This window comes from Podarcis vaucheri (genome assembly GCF_965113315.1).
Source record: "Podarcis vaucheri genome assembly, chromosome: 5".
NCBI classification, from domain to species: domain Eukaryota; kingdom Metazoa; phylum Chordata; class Lepidosauria; order Squamata; family Lacertidae; genus Podarcis; species Podarcis vaucheri.
Genome location: NC_138763.1, coordinates 43171457 through 43189719, shown reverse-complemented (window position 1 = coordinate 43189719; position 18263 = coordinate 43171457). Strand labels below are relative to the sequence as shown.

Below are 18263 nucleotides of genomic sequence, written 5' to 3'. Positions count from 1 at the left end.
CCAGCAGCGGTGGCCATGGAGAGGCGCAACCACTGCCATCACCATCGCTTGGGACTATCACTGGTTCCTCCTCCTCCTCCTCAAGCTTGTCAATGGCGGGGGAAATAGGGACATTCTGGGATCAAATCAGAAGTCAGGATGGCTTTTGCAATTCCAGGACTGTCCCTGCAAAATCGGGACACTTGGAAGGCATGCAACAACCTGTGAGATGGTCAGGCTGAGAGTTGTGTGACCCATGGTCATCCAGCAAGCTTCATGCTATATAGGCATGTGAACTCTCAAGTGATGTTAGCCCCTACACCACACTGTCTCATTCCCCCAAGTCATCCTGACAAGCCCCACTGTGTACCTTCAGGCCAGGGGGAGGACTAAGCCACAGGGAGGTGGTTGGGGAGCCCTAAGAAAGAGTAAGAAGCAACACTCCAGTGGGAATTAAAATATCAAAGATTTGCTGGCACCTGTAATTGGATCTCCTCCTTTGTATTCTATATATATCACTGAGGAGCTCTGACATTAATGGCTGCTGTACAGCTTTGACCCAGAGTTCCATGCAGGTTCTCAAGCTGATATTTATTAGCATGGAGGTCATATCCAATCAGTCTATTGGCACGAACTGCCTAGAGTGTGTGTCTTAACAACGAGGGGAGAATTAAATCTACTGCTTTGCATCATGGTGCTGGAATAAGATGCTAACCGCCCAGGAGACTTAGTTGAATGGGTAATATATAAATGTCATAAATAAACAAGTCAGCAATTCAGCCCTGGAGTCATTGTATTTCCCGCAGCTGTGCAGAAGATGGGGATTTGGAAGAGTCAGACTGTTGGTCCATCCAAACCAGCACTGTCTGCATTGACTAACAGCAGCTCTCCAATGTTTCAGTCAGGAGCCTTTTCCAGCCTTATGTGGTGATGGCTGGGATTGAACCCGGGACCTTCTGTATCCAAAATATCTGTTCTTCCCCTAAGCCATACACCTTATTACCTGTGCCACTCTGAAGATCCCACAGCTGTTCCGTATTGGGATCATTGCTTTCCATTCGGACATACAGGAGAGTGGAAAGTGAATGGTAAGAAGCTGCATTATAACAAGTGAGACATTTTGCCCACCTAGCCCTGTGTTGTCTATAATGACAGATAGCAGCAATCCAGGGTGAAGCACAGCAGTCCTTCCCAGCCTCACCTGGAGATGCCAGAGGTTGAACCTGATACTGTCACATGCAAATGATGTGCTCTAATGCTGAGCTTTAGTCCTTTTAGCTTTCACAAAAAACTTTTCCGGAAAATGGACTATTTGTCTTGCCCATTGCTATGACAATGTCCACATAGGAGCTTTGCAAAAGTAATGCTTTAGCACTAAGCAGAAATTTCAGACAGCTGGATCCTGTTGATTGAGATGATGCTGATGATCCACATGAAGACTATTCTGCCACAGTTGCCCATGACTGTCTTGTGGAATAGTGGGGATCATAGTACTGTGTGATTTGTGAGATGGTTCTGAATCAACACACCTGGCCCATGCATGGACATGCTTAATGTAAACTCTGTTGCTATTTCTTGGTGCATCAGCAGCGCTCCGGTGAAGACAATGGGACACTAAGCACATTTTCTGCCGGTGATAAAAGAAGGCTTTTACTCTTTAAATGTATCACTTGTGAATATTGTTCATGTGGGAGCCAATTTGAAACGGATCCAGTTCCGGGTGTGAGTTTTACACCTGAATTTTAGATGCAGGAAATGCAATGACAACAAATATGATTTAAGCAAGATGATGCATTGACAATGCAAAGTCTGTGAAGTTGAAGTTGATCTTAAAGATGTGTATGAACCTGTACATTTCTGATTCCAATGGACAAAATTAGGGATTGGTATAATAAAGGACCCAACCGTGTGTAACTCATGTATAACTGGTACAAACAATGGAGTATAAATATGTGTGCCTTGAACAGACAAATGCATGCTGTCTGGATATGTCATGAACCACTTTAAATAATTGAGCAAAAAAGCAAAAAACAAAACTCTGATGGAGACAGCAGGGTTAGAAAAGCAGAAGAGCCATTCATTAATCCAAAATAGTTTGGCTTTACTCCATGGAGGACACTTCATTTATTCTTTTGAAATCTGTAGTGTTCACAAGTTTGGCATATGAAATAATCACAAACAATGAATTATTGTGTTTGGAAGGGGGGGGGACCCCAACACAGCATCTCTCCCCCACAAAAACTTTGTTTCTATCTACAACTGGAACTTCGTCTGAGGAAGCAAAACTGGCCAAAAAAAGTTTTCATAGATTATAGCTTTTCCTTTTACTCACTCCCCCCTTTTCCTAACATGAACAAGAGAGCTCTGATTCTGAGGGGGGGGGGGCTTGCACTTTGGCTAAATGGAATCTTTCTCCTCACTCTTGGCAACCATGGGAGTATTCTTGTGCAGTATGACAAGGCTCTCTCTAGTCAGTGCTATATTTATCTTGTAGCTGAACACACATTTGCAAGAGCTTGTTCAATAACAGAAAGGCAACAAGCCAAGGCAGTTCGGTCCTAGGAAGTTCTTTCCAGCATCCTCCCAACTCCAGGCTGACTGCAGCGGCTGAGTTTCCTGGCGGCCGGGAAGAGTTAACTGCAGACTTGCAACAAAGGATGATCTGACTTGCCTGTGGCTTTGTCCAAGGCGAAGAAATATTTGATAAGATGGAGTTCCACAAGCTTCTGAGTGCATCAGGAGGACCGAATCAGAGACGAGAAGAGGAGTCTCGTGCCAGTGCTGGCGGCACGGATGCCGGGGTCAGTGATGACCTGGATTTTGTACAAATGTATCTTACCTGTTTACCTGAGAGATACATGGAGGCAAAGTTTACGCTGACAGCATATCTGGCGTGCTGGCTAATCTTGAAACTCTGTAAGGTAAGAGGCTGATTGCAGAAGGCTGGAGGAGCCTTACTAGTTAACTTTAGAAATGCAGGTCATTCCTGCTCCCTCTCTGCTGAGTGGTCATTTTTAAAGGCATTTTTAAAAAGAAGGGAGGGTGCTGCTATGCTTAAAAGGCCTTTAAAAGGTTGCCTTTAAATGTGGCATGCTAAACAACCGAAAAACATCCAAGGAACACTGTTTTTTATCTCCCTCTCACAGTGCTAAATAATAGCCCCTACCCAAACTTCTAACATCTTTCCACAATAGTTGATTTCCTATTGTAACTTTTTAATATGGTTTTTGCTGCATAGATTGTTGTATTATTGTAAAGTGTTGTGGTTCCCCCCCCCATAAACAGGGTATATAAATACTTTATAAACAGACAAACAAACATGTCATTCTCTACCAAACAGATTAATGAATTTAGGGATATGAGAGAACAAGTGAAAAAAATAGCTATTCCTTGTATTTTTCAACTTTATCCTTGTACTTATCTGGGGAGTCCTATATATGTCTACTCAGATGTAAGTCCCATTGAGTTCAAAGGGGCTTACTCCCAGATAAGCAGTTAAAAGGACTGCCGCCTAAACTGCTGAAGGGCTTACAGAACACATGAATATTGAATACTGCAGAGATTTCTGTTGACCTGGAATGTGACAATATTAGGCCTGACTTTTAAAACCAGCTTCTATATAGTTTAGACAATATGAAGTCTTAATAGCTCTGATGTAACCTCTAAGAAACTAACCTCTAAAATCTGTAGCAACAGAGGAATATTTAAATAGTTAAAGGAAAGAAAGAGGTACTTTAACATGTTATTAAAAGTCTCCTCTGGGACATTCTGATATTTGTGTTTTAGGGAAAACCTCAAAACACTGAAATTCAGTAGATATGGAAATAATAACTCACAGCTGCATAAAACTGTATATAGCATAATATTTGAACTTCCGAACTTCCATCCTTTCCCTTTTAACTTACTTGCAAAAAAAGAATGGGGATGAACTCAAGATAAGGGGGGAAGCTAGTTCTTCTGGATACTTGCAGTGTTTGTTAGTCCTTTGAAATGTGGTAACAGCAACACCATACATTTAAAACACATCCATACCACTTTAACAGTCATCACTTCCCCCAAAGAATGCTGGGAACTGTAGTTTGCTCCTCACAGAGCTACAATTCCCAGGACTCTTAAAATACCATGTTCTCAGGATTCCCTGGGGAAGCCACGTGCTTTAAATGTAAGTGTTTTAAATGCAGCCACTGATCCTGCAATGTGGCCACATCCTTATGCACAGAAGTTGACCGTGCCCCATGATCAGGATAAACCCATAAGAGAAGAGAAAGTCCACTGGGTATGATAATGACATTCTGTGACCATCCAAGTGTCAGAAAATGACAGATGACCGCATTTCTCAGATTTAATGAAACCCTACTGTCTTCCTAAGTGTGCTAAATCTTCAGGGTCCTCCTGCATCCCCAATCACTTAAAATTTCATTGGAAAGATTACCACCTGGCTCCTACATCTCCACCCACACTTTCTCCCAGCCTGTGTCCAGCTCCTGCGCCTGACCCATGGCGCCATCCCTCCCTGGCTTCTTCTGTACTGCTCTCTTTCCGTGGCACTTCTTCAGCCTGAGGCACTGTCCATAGAGTATGCCACACAACCATGGAGTGCAGGGGAGAGGAGCAGCAGGACAGATGGCACCAAGGTTAGAAGGCAAAGCAGGGCAAATGGAGCGGGAGGCTTAAAAAGTGTGCTGTACTCGACAGTGGTGAAACTACCTGCTCTGGCACCGGGAGCAGCGTACATCCGGGGGCGTGGCACACCACCCGCAGGGCGTGGCGAGCGCTGAGCATGCTGGATGGCACGCAGTGCGGACCGTGCCCCCACCCCCACCATTGTCCGCCAGTGGTACTCAATGGATGCTCCAGCAGCTATCAGAAATTCAGACTCCTAGGGAGATAGCCCTCACTGTGTAAAGGCCTATTTCCAATAAGATAAGCTTTATAGCGGCCCTGTGGAACATATGTACTTTGTATCCATGGGGCCTCTTTTAAAGGACTCACCCTGTACACTGGGTGCTTTCAGATGAGGGTTTATTGTGGGACTGGTGCTCCCCATGTATGCAGGTTTTTGCAGCACCCACGCAAAATAATCTGTATCAAAATGCAAACCCGAAAGGTATTTTGGGGCCTTCTCCATCTATATCCTGATTTTCCCTTTCTTGGAAAAACCCAAGACGTTTTTTTAACAAAACATAAGAAACTCTTGCCAGTGGCCCATTTGTGAAAGCAGGGTGACCCATTTGCAGTATAAATCCCTTTTCCAGAAGCATCCTGGGCCTTAGCTGTGTATTGGGCCTGGGATAGCTCACTTTGTAGAGCATGAGATTCTTCATCTCAGAATGGTGGGTTCAAGCCCACATTGGGCAAAAGAGATTTCTGCATTGCAGGAGGGTTGGACTAGCTGACCCTCATGGTCCCTGCCAACTCTTCAGTTCTACAATTCTGTGATTCTATAGACCTGTTTCCAATAAGATTAGCAAAATATTTTGTAGCCTCCTTAGGAAGGGGTGGGGGGAATACCCTAACCTAATTTAGTATTAGGGAGTGTTATCAAGCCATAGTCTGAACACAACATAACTTCTATTTTATCTCTCTCCCACCCCCTAATTTCCTCCTACCCTATAAGATAAAGCCTAAGTGAGAAGCAAACCCTTGCAACGTGACTGCAGGCATGTATAGCTACGAAGACTATACTGTCTAATTATGCCTAACACAATGAACTTGCATGAAGGGCCTTTGTTTACAGTCTCCATCATCAGACTAGAATGAACAGAGCCATTGAAGAAAAGAAATGCAAAACCAGCTGCCTTTCGCAGCCTTCTGTTGTTCTCTTTTGGCAAAGAAACAGAGCCAAATTTATCCCAGGGGTGATTCCACTGAAGTCATCAGAAGGGAAAGTGCACCACGGATGAATTGGGTGGGTGTTTGTAGATGTTTGCTTTGCTGCTAGTTTCCTACCTCCCCCTCCTCCTTCCCCTTCCCCGGCCACCCTAACTTTTGCTATTTGTCTTTCCTTTGCAGAGAGCTTTGGAGAAAAGATGCTCAGCCTCTCAAAAGGTAGGATTTCATATCAATTATAAAATGCCACCAGATGCTTCTTCATTAACAAACTCCCAACCCATTCTTGTGGACAATTAACAAAAAGTTTCATCTGAACAGTCTTAGGGCAAATGAGCTTTATTCAAAACAATTATGGGTTTGTACATGCACTAAATAAGAAATTTAGATTTTCTTTTTATTGAAACAATGAAGTATATATTATAGTATAGACAATACATAAAGAAGATTCTATAATTACCAGTTCATTCTGATTATATAGTTTACACTTACACACACACACACACACACACACACACTGGGGTAGAAACAAAGCTATTGTGCAACCTAATATTTCACAAGAAGAACATTCCGTAAGATTTCCAAATTACAAAGATGTCAACCACATATCTTATTTCCAACTTCTTGGGTTATGTTTCTACTGAAGTTTGACATCAATAACAAAAACAATGTCAATTTAAAATATGTGAACAGATATATTAACATGGAATGTCTCTATCACTTTTGCAGCTGAGCTTTCCTGCCCTCCATTCCTGCATAACGTTGGCTCTAAACATCCCTCCCCAATTAAAACAACAACAACAAGCTATTTGGACTTTACATCCTTTTCCTCCCTTGTCTTCACACAAAGCAGTTGGCAAGAGTGCCGACCTCCCCAGAGCAGATTCTTGCCAGAACGGACTAATCAATATTCAAAGGAGTAGGCTGCTCATTATGCAGCCATTGATTATCTCTGTAAGTTGCTCACTGTGCATTTTTCACTCTTCACTCTTTTCCTCCCTAACCACACGCCTAACTGCGCATGTACGCACACAGGCGACCCTCCCCACAAGGCCTCCCTTTTGTGTCCAGCAGGAATACAAAACCGACAGAAAAACCCCCCCAACAACCCATTCAACACCCACCCATTGAGGTCAGGGAATGGTATGGAAAAGGAGGGGTGGAGGGGGAGTAAACCCATCCTGAATGCAAAATACTCATCCTCACCTTCCACACAGAAAAAAAAAAGCAAAGGAAAACCCTAGCCCCCCTAATTCTAACAGTAAAGGTCAGTGTAGCTGATGGAACTGTGTTCTGGAAAATGAGGAATGAAGAGATAATGGAATATGGGGCGCACCTTATCTCTTGCAGCTGTTTTGAAATGCGACTGGGCTTGGATCAAAGCAATCCATTTGCAGCCTGTTTTGTGCTTTATCCAGCTTCCTGTTTCATTTGGGTTGCTATTGAAAGAAATGTAGTGGAGACAGGCAGAATAAGTGGCTCCTCGTCCTAGTGGTGCCTCCTTAAATTAAAGAGAAGGGAACAAGCGTGCTTTGGAATGATGAGTTGGTAGAAGGACAAACCAGGAGACAAAGCCACACTGTAGATTTAAGGCATGTGGCTTCCACCAAAGAATCCTTGGATCTGTGGTTTGTTGAGGGTTCTGGGAACTGTAGCTTGGTGTGAGGGGTAAACTACAAGAGTCTTTTGTGCTTTAAACGTATGGTGTGTATTGTTGTCCCATGAAGTCTCATTCCATGAATTTTGATGACAAAGTGTTGCAATCGTTTGGCTTTCTTTCCAGCTCAATGTCAAATGACACAAATGCAACTTTCTGAGCCGTTGTTTTTTTTTTAAACTTCCAGAATTATACATTTAAATCACAATCAGTTCACACTGTGTCTTGATCTCAATTCATATGTTAATTTAGTGCTGTGGGAGCTTCCATGCAGTCAAGCTCAATGGATTAAAAAATGTGACTTTCTCTGAATGTCCAACTTAGAAGATTTCACTTTTGATTTGGGAGGACAAGTTTTTAATGATGTGCACGGAAGAAGAAGTCAAAATACATTCAGAATTTTTCAATTTATGGTTGCATTCAAACTACAGTGTGAGTTCTTTGTTTCAGACATTGCACTGAGAGAATGGAATATCATCCTTTGACAGAACAGATTTACTGAAACCTATTCTGAGATAAATTGCTGATAGCTGTACCTCTTGTTAACTACTGGAGATTGGATCCCCACTAAACATTAGAAACCGTCCTTTACTAACAAATGCCTTTCAAACAATATGCTTCAACTATGTTAGAACATCTATAACATAGTTACTTTTCATGCCACTGTCAAGGTGCTGTTTGCAAGTCAAAAGGGCAAGGGAAGAGAATGCTGATGGGTTTTTGTTTGTTAAATCCAGCTCATTCAACATGCCCTTTCCTTGCAAGTGTTCTGCTTCTGTGCTCCTGCTTTCATTGTTTAGCAGCACTGCAGGCTTCTAAGAAGGATTGGTCAGCATTTTGCACAGTGACCTGGCACCAGAACCTGTAAAATAAAATGCTCGGAACTAAGCTGCTTAAAGTGCTCTGCTCATTCAATAGCAGCAAGCAGATTTATTGTCCATCACATCTAGATCTTTTTTTATTGTGTAACAAGTTAAAAACAATAAAAATCCACGTTTAAAAACCCCATTCATTTTATACTATTTCTATAGCAAACAGTACATGCTGTCTTTCTCCCAGTGGCGTAGCATGGGTTGTCAGCACCCGGGGCAAGGCAAGTAATTTGCGCCCCCTAACCCGTGGATTTGCGTCCCCTAACCCATGGATTTGCGCCCCCTAACCCTAACCCCCAGATGTTGCGCCCGGTGCGGCCGGCACCCCCTGCACCCCCCACACTACGCCACTGCTTTCTCCACAGTCAGACACCAGAGGGGCCACATTCTGTAATTCCAAATTACATGGAAACAGAGCTTTATTTAAGATGGGTTGAATAATAGAATCGTAGAGTTGGAAGGGGCCACAAGAGTCATCTAGACCAACCCCCTGCAACACAGGAATTTTGCCCATTGTGGGACTTGAACTTTACTAAAACCTGCTGTTCCAATTCCCCAAAGTTTTCCAGAATGATTTATGCCTATCCAAAAAGGAAGGGAAATATTTGTTTGCGTTTGTGTACCTTGTTACTTTCATGGTTTTCACCACGCAGAACAAAATAAGTTTAATGCTCTGCATCCAGTTTTAACTGGTGCCAATTGTGGCAGTTTACTTTCTTTTCCAGCATCCAGGATAAGTTATGTTATCCAGTGGACACACTCACGCTCATTATTAAAACAAACTCTGTTCTGCATATTTAGCAACATGATTGCTCTGGTAAAAATATGAACAGATTGCCCTCTGGTGGCCAATAAAAGCACACCTCATCAGAAGAAACATTCTTGGCTCTGAAGCGGCAGGCTGACTTGTTTTTGGGGGAGAAACCATGTGAAAAGCCTAATGTTCTTGAATACTCTGCATATTTGCTTATTTTATACTAGCAGCCTCAAATCTGGCATTGTTTGGAAATCCTAAGAAACCAAAGATCAGCGCAGTTTTGAAATCAGTGGGTAAAATCAGTGCAATTTTGAAATGTTTGCTATCTTGATTCAAAGTAGAGTCCAGTTGTATACAAGTGTAGATGACAATCAGTTCTGAGAATTTTAATAGAATTTATTTTGAATGCTTAGAGTGGTATTCAACTAATTTTGTTCTGAGTAAACCCACTGAAATTAATGGACACAACTTAGTTATGTTTATTAATTTTGGTGCACCTACCATGCATAAAACAAAGTTGAATACCACCAAAACCACCCTTAGATTATATTTTAAGATAACGAAAAAGTTACCTCCCAAGTACAAAGAATGTTATGTTTCAAGCACAACTGGTTCATCTAGTATTGTTACTAATTTCAGTAGTCAAGATTGTCATTGCATCTAAAATGATTTATTTTCATTATGTAAACATTTCCTATTTCATCAGCAAGCTGGACAAATACGAACAAGTAGGTACACAAACATAGGCTTAACTCCTGTATTCTTTGCTGAAATACAAAGAGCACTGCCTAAAAAGTTGGATTTCAGTGGCCTGTGACATGTACTGTCAAATCTGTCTTTTGCTTACCCTTGACTAGTAGAGATTGGAATGCATAAAACAGAGAGCCATAGATCTTTCCAGATATTTTAAACAAGTGTTTTACTAAGGATTCATCCTGATTTGTTTGCACAAAAATTAGGGGGAGGCTATATGACATCAACTCTTTATTCAACATTTAGTCAGATTTGTTTATGGTGAGATAAAAGTCACAGCAACATGCAATTGTTGTTCCACATCCCTACTGCTATCTCCATGTGCATGTGAAGATCAGGTGTGGATGAGGAAGGACCCTCGTGTCATCAGGCTGAAGGCCCAAAGAGATCTAGAATCAAGAGGCACTTCCAGACTATCATTATTTTTAGGTGGGACTGAATCAACTACTGGCAAATTCAAGTTGTGCTATTTGGTGCTCTTGCACATCAAACTCACTTCCCTCCAAAACTGTGGGTGTGAAAAAGGAAATGGATGGGGAACTATACCAGATGTTATGGATAATGCTTGATGCAACGTTTTACCTTCCCACAAATGAATCAGAATGAATGTTCAATAAATTGCCAAAGTTGTCTGACCTCCCTGCAAACTTTGTGCATGCAAATCAGGTCATTATACAGGTCATCTGGGAGTGACCTAGCTGTACTTATTGGGCTGGATACAAACTTTGTCTTCTGAAAATGGGAAAGTTGCTTCTATCAGTGGAAGGTTTTTGATCCAGTGGAGAGATCCCATTGGCGGTGGAGAACAAGGTGACTTTTGCTGATTTCTGCCTGCCCCTGCAGATCCCAATGCCACCTTCCATGCTGTTCAGGGGAGTCTCTCAACCCTCTGGATGAGATTTTTGGAGGGCACAAGGAACTTGAGGGAAAAGAGGGATTCTGCAAAAGTTGCCTCCCTCCTCCCAATGGTAGGAGTGAAATATGGATCCAAGCCATTGTGTGTTAATTCATAGCTCTTTCAGTAAAAGTGTGTCTCTTAGGCCCTTTTTATTTCTAAAAAAAAAAAAATTGACCTTTAGGTTCTCTTATTTGGTCTTTTGGTTTTAATTGTCATTGCCTTTTTATTTCTAATACCCTCAATTGTTAACCTTTCATCTTGTCTCCTTGCTCTTTCCTTATGGTTGTTTGCTCACTCCCTTATGTTAAATATTTCAAAGACACAAGGTCATATTTACCCTCTAATCTTTTCTTACCCCATCCCTTCTGGTTTGTTTGCTTGTCCACCAAGAATGTTGCTATTTCTCTTTCTTCTCAAGCTAGAGAGTTTGCTGCTGTTTTTGAGCAGCCTCTTCCTTTTTCTTCTTGGGTTTCACCATGAGCTAAGGCTGTGTACACATTTAAAACTCAACTAGGCTGTTCTTTTTCAAAGTTGCTTTGCGGTGGAAATGCATCAAAATGCATTTGTTTGTTTATTAAATTCAAATACTGCCCCTCATCACAAGATCTCAGGGTAGATATGGATTGTGACCAATGTCGTGTGTAAACCCCTTCCTAAACTAGTGGTAGGACTGCGCTTGGTGCACAGTAAAGAGTTGTGTGTGTACACAGCTAAAGTCTTGCTGCTTTCAGTTATCAACCATTGCCAGAATCCTAGGCTTCTTCAAGCATTAACTATGTGTAAAGGGCAAATATGTTAAAAGGGGGGCTCAGGGCTATGCATTTAGCTCAAGCCGGACCATTTGTCCATGGCTCTCTGGGGTTTCAGGCAGGGGGCAGTCTCAGTCCCGCCTGGCAATGCCAGGGATAGAACCTGGGGCTTTCTTCATGAGAACAGAAGCTATGGACCTTCCATCAGAGGAAACTCCCCACTTCAGAAGTAGCAACGGAATGTGAGAACAGCCATAAGGAGTTGCATGTTGACCGAGGTGGGTCTAGAGGTATTGGCCTCCAGTCACATTCTACTCATCATGTTTCCCTTCTATGGTAGTCAGTGCCCCCAGTGACATGACTCACTGGCCTGCAGAGAGGTTCTGAACTGCACGAAGCCCCTACAGGTGAGCAGGCAATATCATGCAAAAAGCCCACCCCACCCCCTAATGCTATTTCACACTAGCTGAACCCACACTCTTTGGTTGAATGTGCAGTGGTACCTCGGGTTAAGAACCGAAACTGTTCTTAACTTGAGGTACCACCTTAGCTAATGGGGCCTCCCGCTGCTGTCACTGCGCGATTTCTGTTCTCATCCTGAAGCAAAGTTCTTAACCCGAGGTATTTCTGGGTTAGCAGAGTCTGTAACCTGAAGCGTCTGTAACCTGAAGCATCTGTACCCCGAGTTACCACTGTACTAGGAAATGAAGAGGGTTGTTTTTCTCCCCTCCTCCCCTCTTCTGCTCAGAACGAAACAAGAAATTCAAGGGTTACCATGTGACACCCGATGCCTAGAGCATCTCATCCTCCAGCCTCGTTGATTTAAGAGCATATCACTGAATGTGAGTGGGGTGTGTGTGTGAAATATCTCCCACCCAGGAAAAAAAGAATTTTGGCATTGGCTATCTTTTATGAGTGAGACTTAGAAAGAAAACATGTCTAAAATATTTGAGAGTGAGTTAGTTCAAATACCTACTTGCTGATAAAAGCACTGCCAGAACAGACTCTTTTAACTCACAGTAGCCAATGCCTGGTCTGTTAAAAACTAACTTGAAACAAAGCAATGAATGGTGAGCAGAAAGTGCAGTTACAGTTGCCCGGCAATAGACAGTAGATGGCACAGATCCAGTGAAAGGGCGCAACCTGACATTTCTCCACCACTTTGGGCTGGCTAACAATATAAAGCAATGCTTGGGATTATCCCTGAATAGACCTGAAAGTTAATAGGCAAATGTAGGGGCACGGTATAACAATAATCTTCAGCCTCTGCATCAGTGCCATTAAAGAAAACGAAGGAAAATGCCAAAGACCCTAGTGTGGGTGTATATAGCAAATGCATGTTTTTCCATAGCCCACTAAAGTTTTTGGCATTTTGTGATCAGAATATGAGCTGGCGGCTGGCACTTTCCCTAGGCAATGCTTGGCAATGTTGAAGGGCCCAGCCTCCCTGGAAAGAAGGTTTTTTGTTGGAAACCTTTCATTACCAAGGATTAGCTGTTTGGTAAACTTGGGTCTCCCATAATAGTCTGACGGGAAGTTCCATCTAATGAAAAGCTCATTGAAGAGCTGCTGGGAATGACTAGCTTGTGTCTAACTTGTTGTTAGGATTTCAGTACGGCGCTTCCCTCCCACTGTCCATTGCTCAAGAGGATAGAAACATATTACGCAGTTCTATTAAGGATATTATTGAGAGGTTGACAACAAAGTCCAAAGATTCCACAGAGGATGGGCACTGGAGAAAGATAAGGGTTATGACAGGCAGTGCCACGGCTGGGCTGTGGGCAGAATTCTGAGGTGAGCCAAGAGTGGGGATGGACGGGAAATTAATTCAGTTCACATTTAAATTCATTTCTGTTCCCATGAAATCAACACTTTCTGAAAGACTACAAGAACCAAAACACAGTCATCTTTTGAAATCTGAACGTCTCTGAATTTTGCAAGGCAGTTCAGTCAAATAATGTGTACAGAAATGCATATACTTGGGGAAAGCATCTGTAAGAATACACATATTTGTGAAACTAGTTTGGGAGTGTAGGTCCACAGCAGAAAACATACCAAACAAATTCCTTCCCAATGCCTGGTCAGAAGCACAGGAGATGTATCAAGAAGTAAACTGGTAGTCAGGGCCAAAGAGCGGGTGAGGGCTGAAGGACAAACCAGTTAATGGGGTTGGGGAGCAAGACAAATGTCAGGACTGAAGAGCAAGGCAGGTCTGGAGGACAAGCTAGGAGACAGCAGGACCAAAGAATGACCAAGAATGAAAGAAAGAACAGATCAGAGCTCAGGCTCAAACAGGGTTGACATTGAATAGCAAAGTCACAGCTGGGCCAAAAAGGGAGTTTGAAGGCTTCTGTAGCTCTTTGCAAGTCTTGCAGATCAGCTAATCAGTGGTGCCTGCAAATAGCTGATGATCAGGATTTCAAAGTGCAGCACATGGATCTCCACAAGTGTTGATGATCAGCCGACTGGTGGTGCTGTAGTGGGTGGTGCACAGTGCACAGGGTGAAAATGGGTCATGCAACATCACTGTGCTGTCAAGTGATTGGCAGGTGGTTGGCCCTTTCCATCTGCCTAACATGGCCCATGGGAGGTGGGGGAGATAAAGATCTGGCTAGCTGACCAGATCCAGTTCCCCACCTCTGTTCTGGGGGAGGGGATGTCTAAAAACACTGGGACTGACCATCTTTCAGAATTAATAATGTAATGTATTTCTTTTTGGGCTGGAATTTGTGACAAATCACTATTCCACTTTCCTATCTTTTAGTTTTTCATTGCCTATTTCAAATAATCTTTAAATAAATATATTTTCAGGATCAGACAGTGCAAACAAAAACAAACGGATTCACAATTGAAATACAGTATCCATATTATCTTTTCCAGCTAGTAGATCCTTTTTTTAAAAAATATATATATTTATTAAAAGTTTAAAGATTACAGAAAGAAGTAAAAAAAGAGAAAAAGTAAGCAATACAAATCAATACAATACATAAAAAAGACACAATACATCAAAACAAAAACAAAAACAATTAAAAACACATCCAATATTTCCATATGTTTGTCTTTCATTAACTTGTTTCATCAACCTCCTCACACCTCCCTTTTTTGTATTCTAGTTATTAATTATTTCAGCAAATCCTTTCCATCTTTCACTGTTTTCTGTCATTTTATTGTCTTGATTTATTTTAACCTTATCTTACCATTAAAACCCTAAAACCTATTTGAACTTAACTCCTTATAACGTTTCTACTAAAGCCATGTAATTTCATTCCAACATTTTTCTAACACTCATTAATTTTACAATATTTCTCTAAATAAATTTTAAACTTTTTTCCAATCTTCTTTCACCGTCTCTTCTCCCTGGTCTCGGATTCTGTCAGTCCTTTCTATCAATTCCATATGGTCCATCAACCTGGTGATCTTCTGTCCGAGGCTCTTAACTCTTTTCCATGTCCCTTCTGCAGATCTTCTTCATATTTATACATGCACTTAACTTTATCTTCTGCTGATCTTGTTCTTAATTTCCTTCCTTTGGCGCTGAGGAGTAGATCTTGGGGAAACTCCAACCTAACAATGTCTTTATTCCTTCTCGACAGGTCAGCCGATTCTCCATAGTCAAAACTAAAGTCCATAAGATATTTCAGAGCGTGTTTCAAAATCCCTCCGAAGCTAAAGGCCCCCACAACTCCAATCTCCCCCTGACCCAAATCCAGATCCCAAAAGCCAGAGCATCCCTGCATAAGGGGATCTATCCAACTTTCCTTCTCCAATCCAAGCTGGACTCCATCCCTCCAAATCTGCCAGCTAGTAGATCCTTTCCTTGCATGCATCTGCAAAACTAGGGAACTACCCTTTAGTATAGGATAAACATTTGGATCTCTGCTTCTTCCACTAAAACGAGAAACTGTTTTTCATTCTTGGGTTAGAGTTTCAGTTAAAATGTCCTGGTTTTGATTAGAAAGAGAAGTTCTTTTTGGAGTGTGAGTACTGATTTAATAGAAAATGAATATTTGTGAAGTGGAATATATACATGTGAAAGGGGACAATCTCTTTGTGCACAAACGAAAGGTCATTCTGTGTCCCTCTCTGGAATGGCAAATGGTTCCTACCCTCCCATTCATTATGCCCTTTCAGAATCATTTTCTGTGCCAGAGAGAAGGTTCCCAGAAGTTTTCCTTCCATGAGCTCTTTATTCAGCATTTTACCCACTGAAATTCACATGAGGCTACCCCTACATTTCAGTTTTATGATTTTTGTTTTCTTACAACCTCAGCCTTGTTCCGCCTTATAATTCATGTTTCAAACTGTGACGATCTCTCTGCACAAGCTAATTCATACTCCTTTGGGGTTGCTGTTTTCAAGCACTCTGTTTTAGACAAGAGCTGGCCTCTGATTTATCTGTGAAATAAGATAATGGCTGCTTAATGATTCTCTGCTTGGTGGTGTTCCCTTGGAAACATGAAGTCTCAAGCCTTTCAGAACCTTTTGAGAGCGATTTTTGTCATAGTTGGCAGCTGGCCCTTCTTTTCCTTACACTTGAGAAAGCTCGCTCCCAAGCCCTCCTCTTACTGGTCCCACAAGACTTATGGAAAAGGTGTGTGCGTTCGTTAGAGCATTTCTGTCCTCTGAAAGAAGCAGATAGAGAGATGTGGAATATTTAAAGCTACACATTCATAGATCATTATGTGGCAGTATTTGGTTTGCAATGCTGATCCGTGAACACTGACAGAGGGAAACCCATGCAAAGAGAGAAGGTGAGCCATAGGGATCCACACATTTCACAACAATCCTATGGCACTATGTGAATGACAATAAGAACTTTTGCATGTAGAAGGCCCTGAGTTCATTCTCCAGCTTGCACACACATTTTTTTTAAAAAAAGGATTAGACACCAGGTGATTGAAATACTTCAGCCAAAGATTCTACACAGCTGCTGCTGGCTGCCAATTCATTCAGGTGGTCTACAACAGCTGAAAAATTGGTCCTCAAAATTCCACAGCATCAAACACAGGGCATTACAGTTGCTACAATGGGCACAAAAGTCAGCAATTTTCAAGTGGTCCATGTTTGGGAACTATTGGAGTAGACAAAAATGTTTCGAAACTATTGGAGTAGAGAGATTGAAGATTGACAGGGCTGAGCCCTGGAACCTATCTCCCTGTAACTGCAAAGGAAGCTGACATTTTTCACTCGTTAAAACAACCTCTGCCAGTCTCTAGTCACTTTGGCAGAATCTTAAATGCCATCTTGTTTGAATGAATGGCACAATAGGTTAAAGATACAGGGCTTAATGGTTTAGTAGCTCACTAGGAACCAATTATGTTTCATCTATCTCCATTTCTTTATCCAGTGTCTGTTTTTGCTTATTGTGCAAAACCAAAACAAAACACCCAACCTAGAATGCAGCGGTGGAAGGGACCTTGGAGATCTTGCCAGTGTGGCATAGTAATTAAGAGTGTTAGATTAGCACCTGGGAGACCAGGGTTCAAATCCTCACCTAGCTATGAAACTCACTGGGTGACCTGTTAAGAGTAAGTGAGAAAGAGCCATTCGTTTCCAGAAACTGTGAGTGGATTCTTGAAGATTCTTGAAGCATCGAGGTGCAAGTTTGTTTACTCTACAGCACTTAGAAATAGCTGTGGAGCACTTATCTGTGGACCTGCGCAATTCCTGCAGGGGAGAGACTGCTGAGCAGTGTGCAGGCAGCATGTAGGCCTGAAGTGTGCCTTACTATCTGTGTGGTAGTAAAGTTGTAAATAGTCTTCTACCGACAAGACTGTCAATGCCTTTCGAGTAAACAATGCTTGGCTGAGCTTTACTGCTTCCGTGAGGGTTTAATTGCCATCGGCTGTGCACAACTCGATCCTTTCAACGCGAAGCTCTGCAACTGTCACTCTGCTATGCAAGAGAGCTAGCATACACGCAAGGAAGTGTTGCTGGACCACCTTCAAGACTTGCGGTTGGAGATTGTAAAACTTCTTCATGACCTTGGGCCAGTAACAGTCCCTCAGCCCAACCTACCTCACAGGGTTGTTGTGAGGATAAAACGAGGAGGAAGAGAGCCATGTACCTCACATTAGGCTCCTTGGAAGAAAGATGGGCTACAAATGCAATGCAATGCAATAATTAAGACTAAACCATCTATTCCAAATGTAATGCTTCATACAGGATCTGCATTGCAAGATACCACTATGCATCCTTGACAGATAACCATTCAGCCTCTGCTTAAATATCTCCTGCGAAGGAGGGCCCACCACTCCAGAGCCATCCTGTTCCACTCTTGAACAGGTATTACCATCAGGAAGTTTCTCCTAAACTGAAGTATGCTCTCTTGCAATTTTCACCATTGGTTTTTAGTAGAGCAATGGAGACAAGTCTGCTCCATCTTCTGCTTGCTGCATGATCTCCATAAGAACTGAAACTGTGCTCCCAAGATGATGTAGTGCATTTGTAATGTTCCTACATTTCTGATTGATGGCAACCAGCTTTGTCAGTACCGACCCATTTGTGAGAAGGCAATTTCCTAACAGACAATCACCCCAATAGGTAAAGATGGCAGGACCTTATGGACAGCCACATGTATACAGCCTCCTCTTGCATGTAATGATATCAGGATGGGACTAGCACGCACTGCTTGGAACCATGGTGCTTTTTAAAAATGCCACTGCAATAATTAATTCATTTTCCTTTGGCTCCAACTTTTAAGGAAAGATTTGAGCAATTCATTGGTTAAGAAGTCCCCTATGCTGCAGAGCAGATAACCCCTATTTAC

General features: G+C 42.2%; 2 protein-coding genes across 11 annotated transcripts in view; one reads left to right on the top strand and one right to left on the bottom strand.

Annotated features, from left to right (window-relative positions):
* GPR148 (G protein-coupled receptor 148) overlaps positions 1-18263 on the bottom strand; it is a 107775-nt gene that overhangs the window by 61192 nt on the left and 28320 nt on the right. The window contains exon 3 of one of the 10 annotated variants that reach the window (XR_014220450.1): positions 2694-2792. The exons of 7 other annotated variants lie outside the window; for them this stretch is intronic. The gene's annotated coding sequence lies outside the window, so the exon portion shown is untranslated. Of the gene's footprint in view, positions 1-2693; positions 2827-15486; positions 16117-18263 lie in introns of those variants that run through there. 2 more of the 10 variants (XR_014220451.1, XR_014220452.1) reach the window with 2 other exon arrangements.
* ARHGEF4 (Rho guanine nucleotide exchange factor 4) overlaps positions 2529-18263 on the top strand; it is a 150742-nt gene continuing 135007 nt past the window's right edge. Inside the window, exons 1-2 of the mRNA XM_082225310.1 lie at positions 2529-2900; positions 5992-6027. Coding sequence (XP_082081436.1) covers positions 2688-2900; positions 5992-6027 — 249 coding nt within the window. The 5' untranslated portion in view covers positions 2529-2687. The remainder of the gene's footprint in view (positions 2901-5991; positions 6028-18263) is intronic.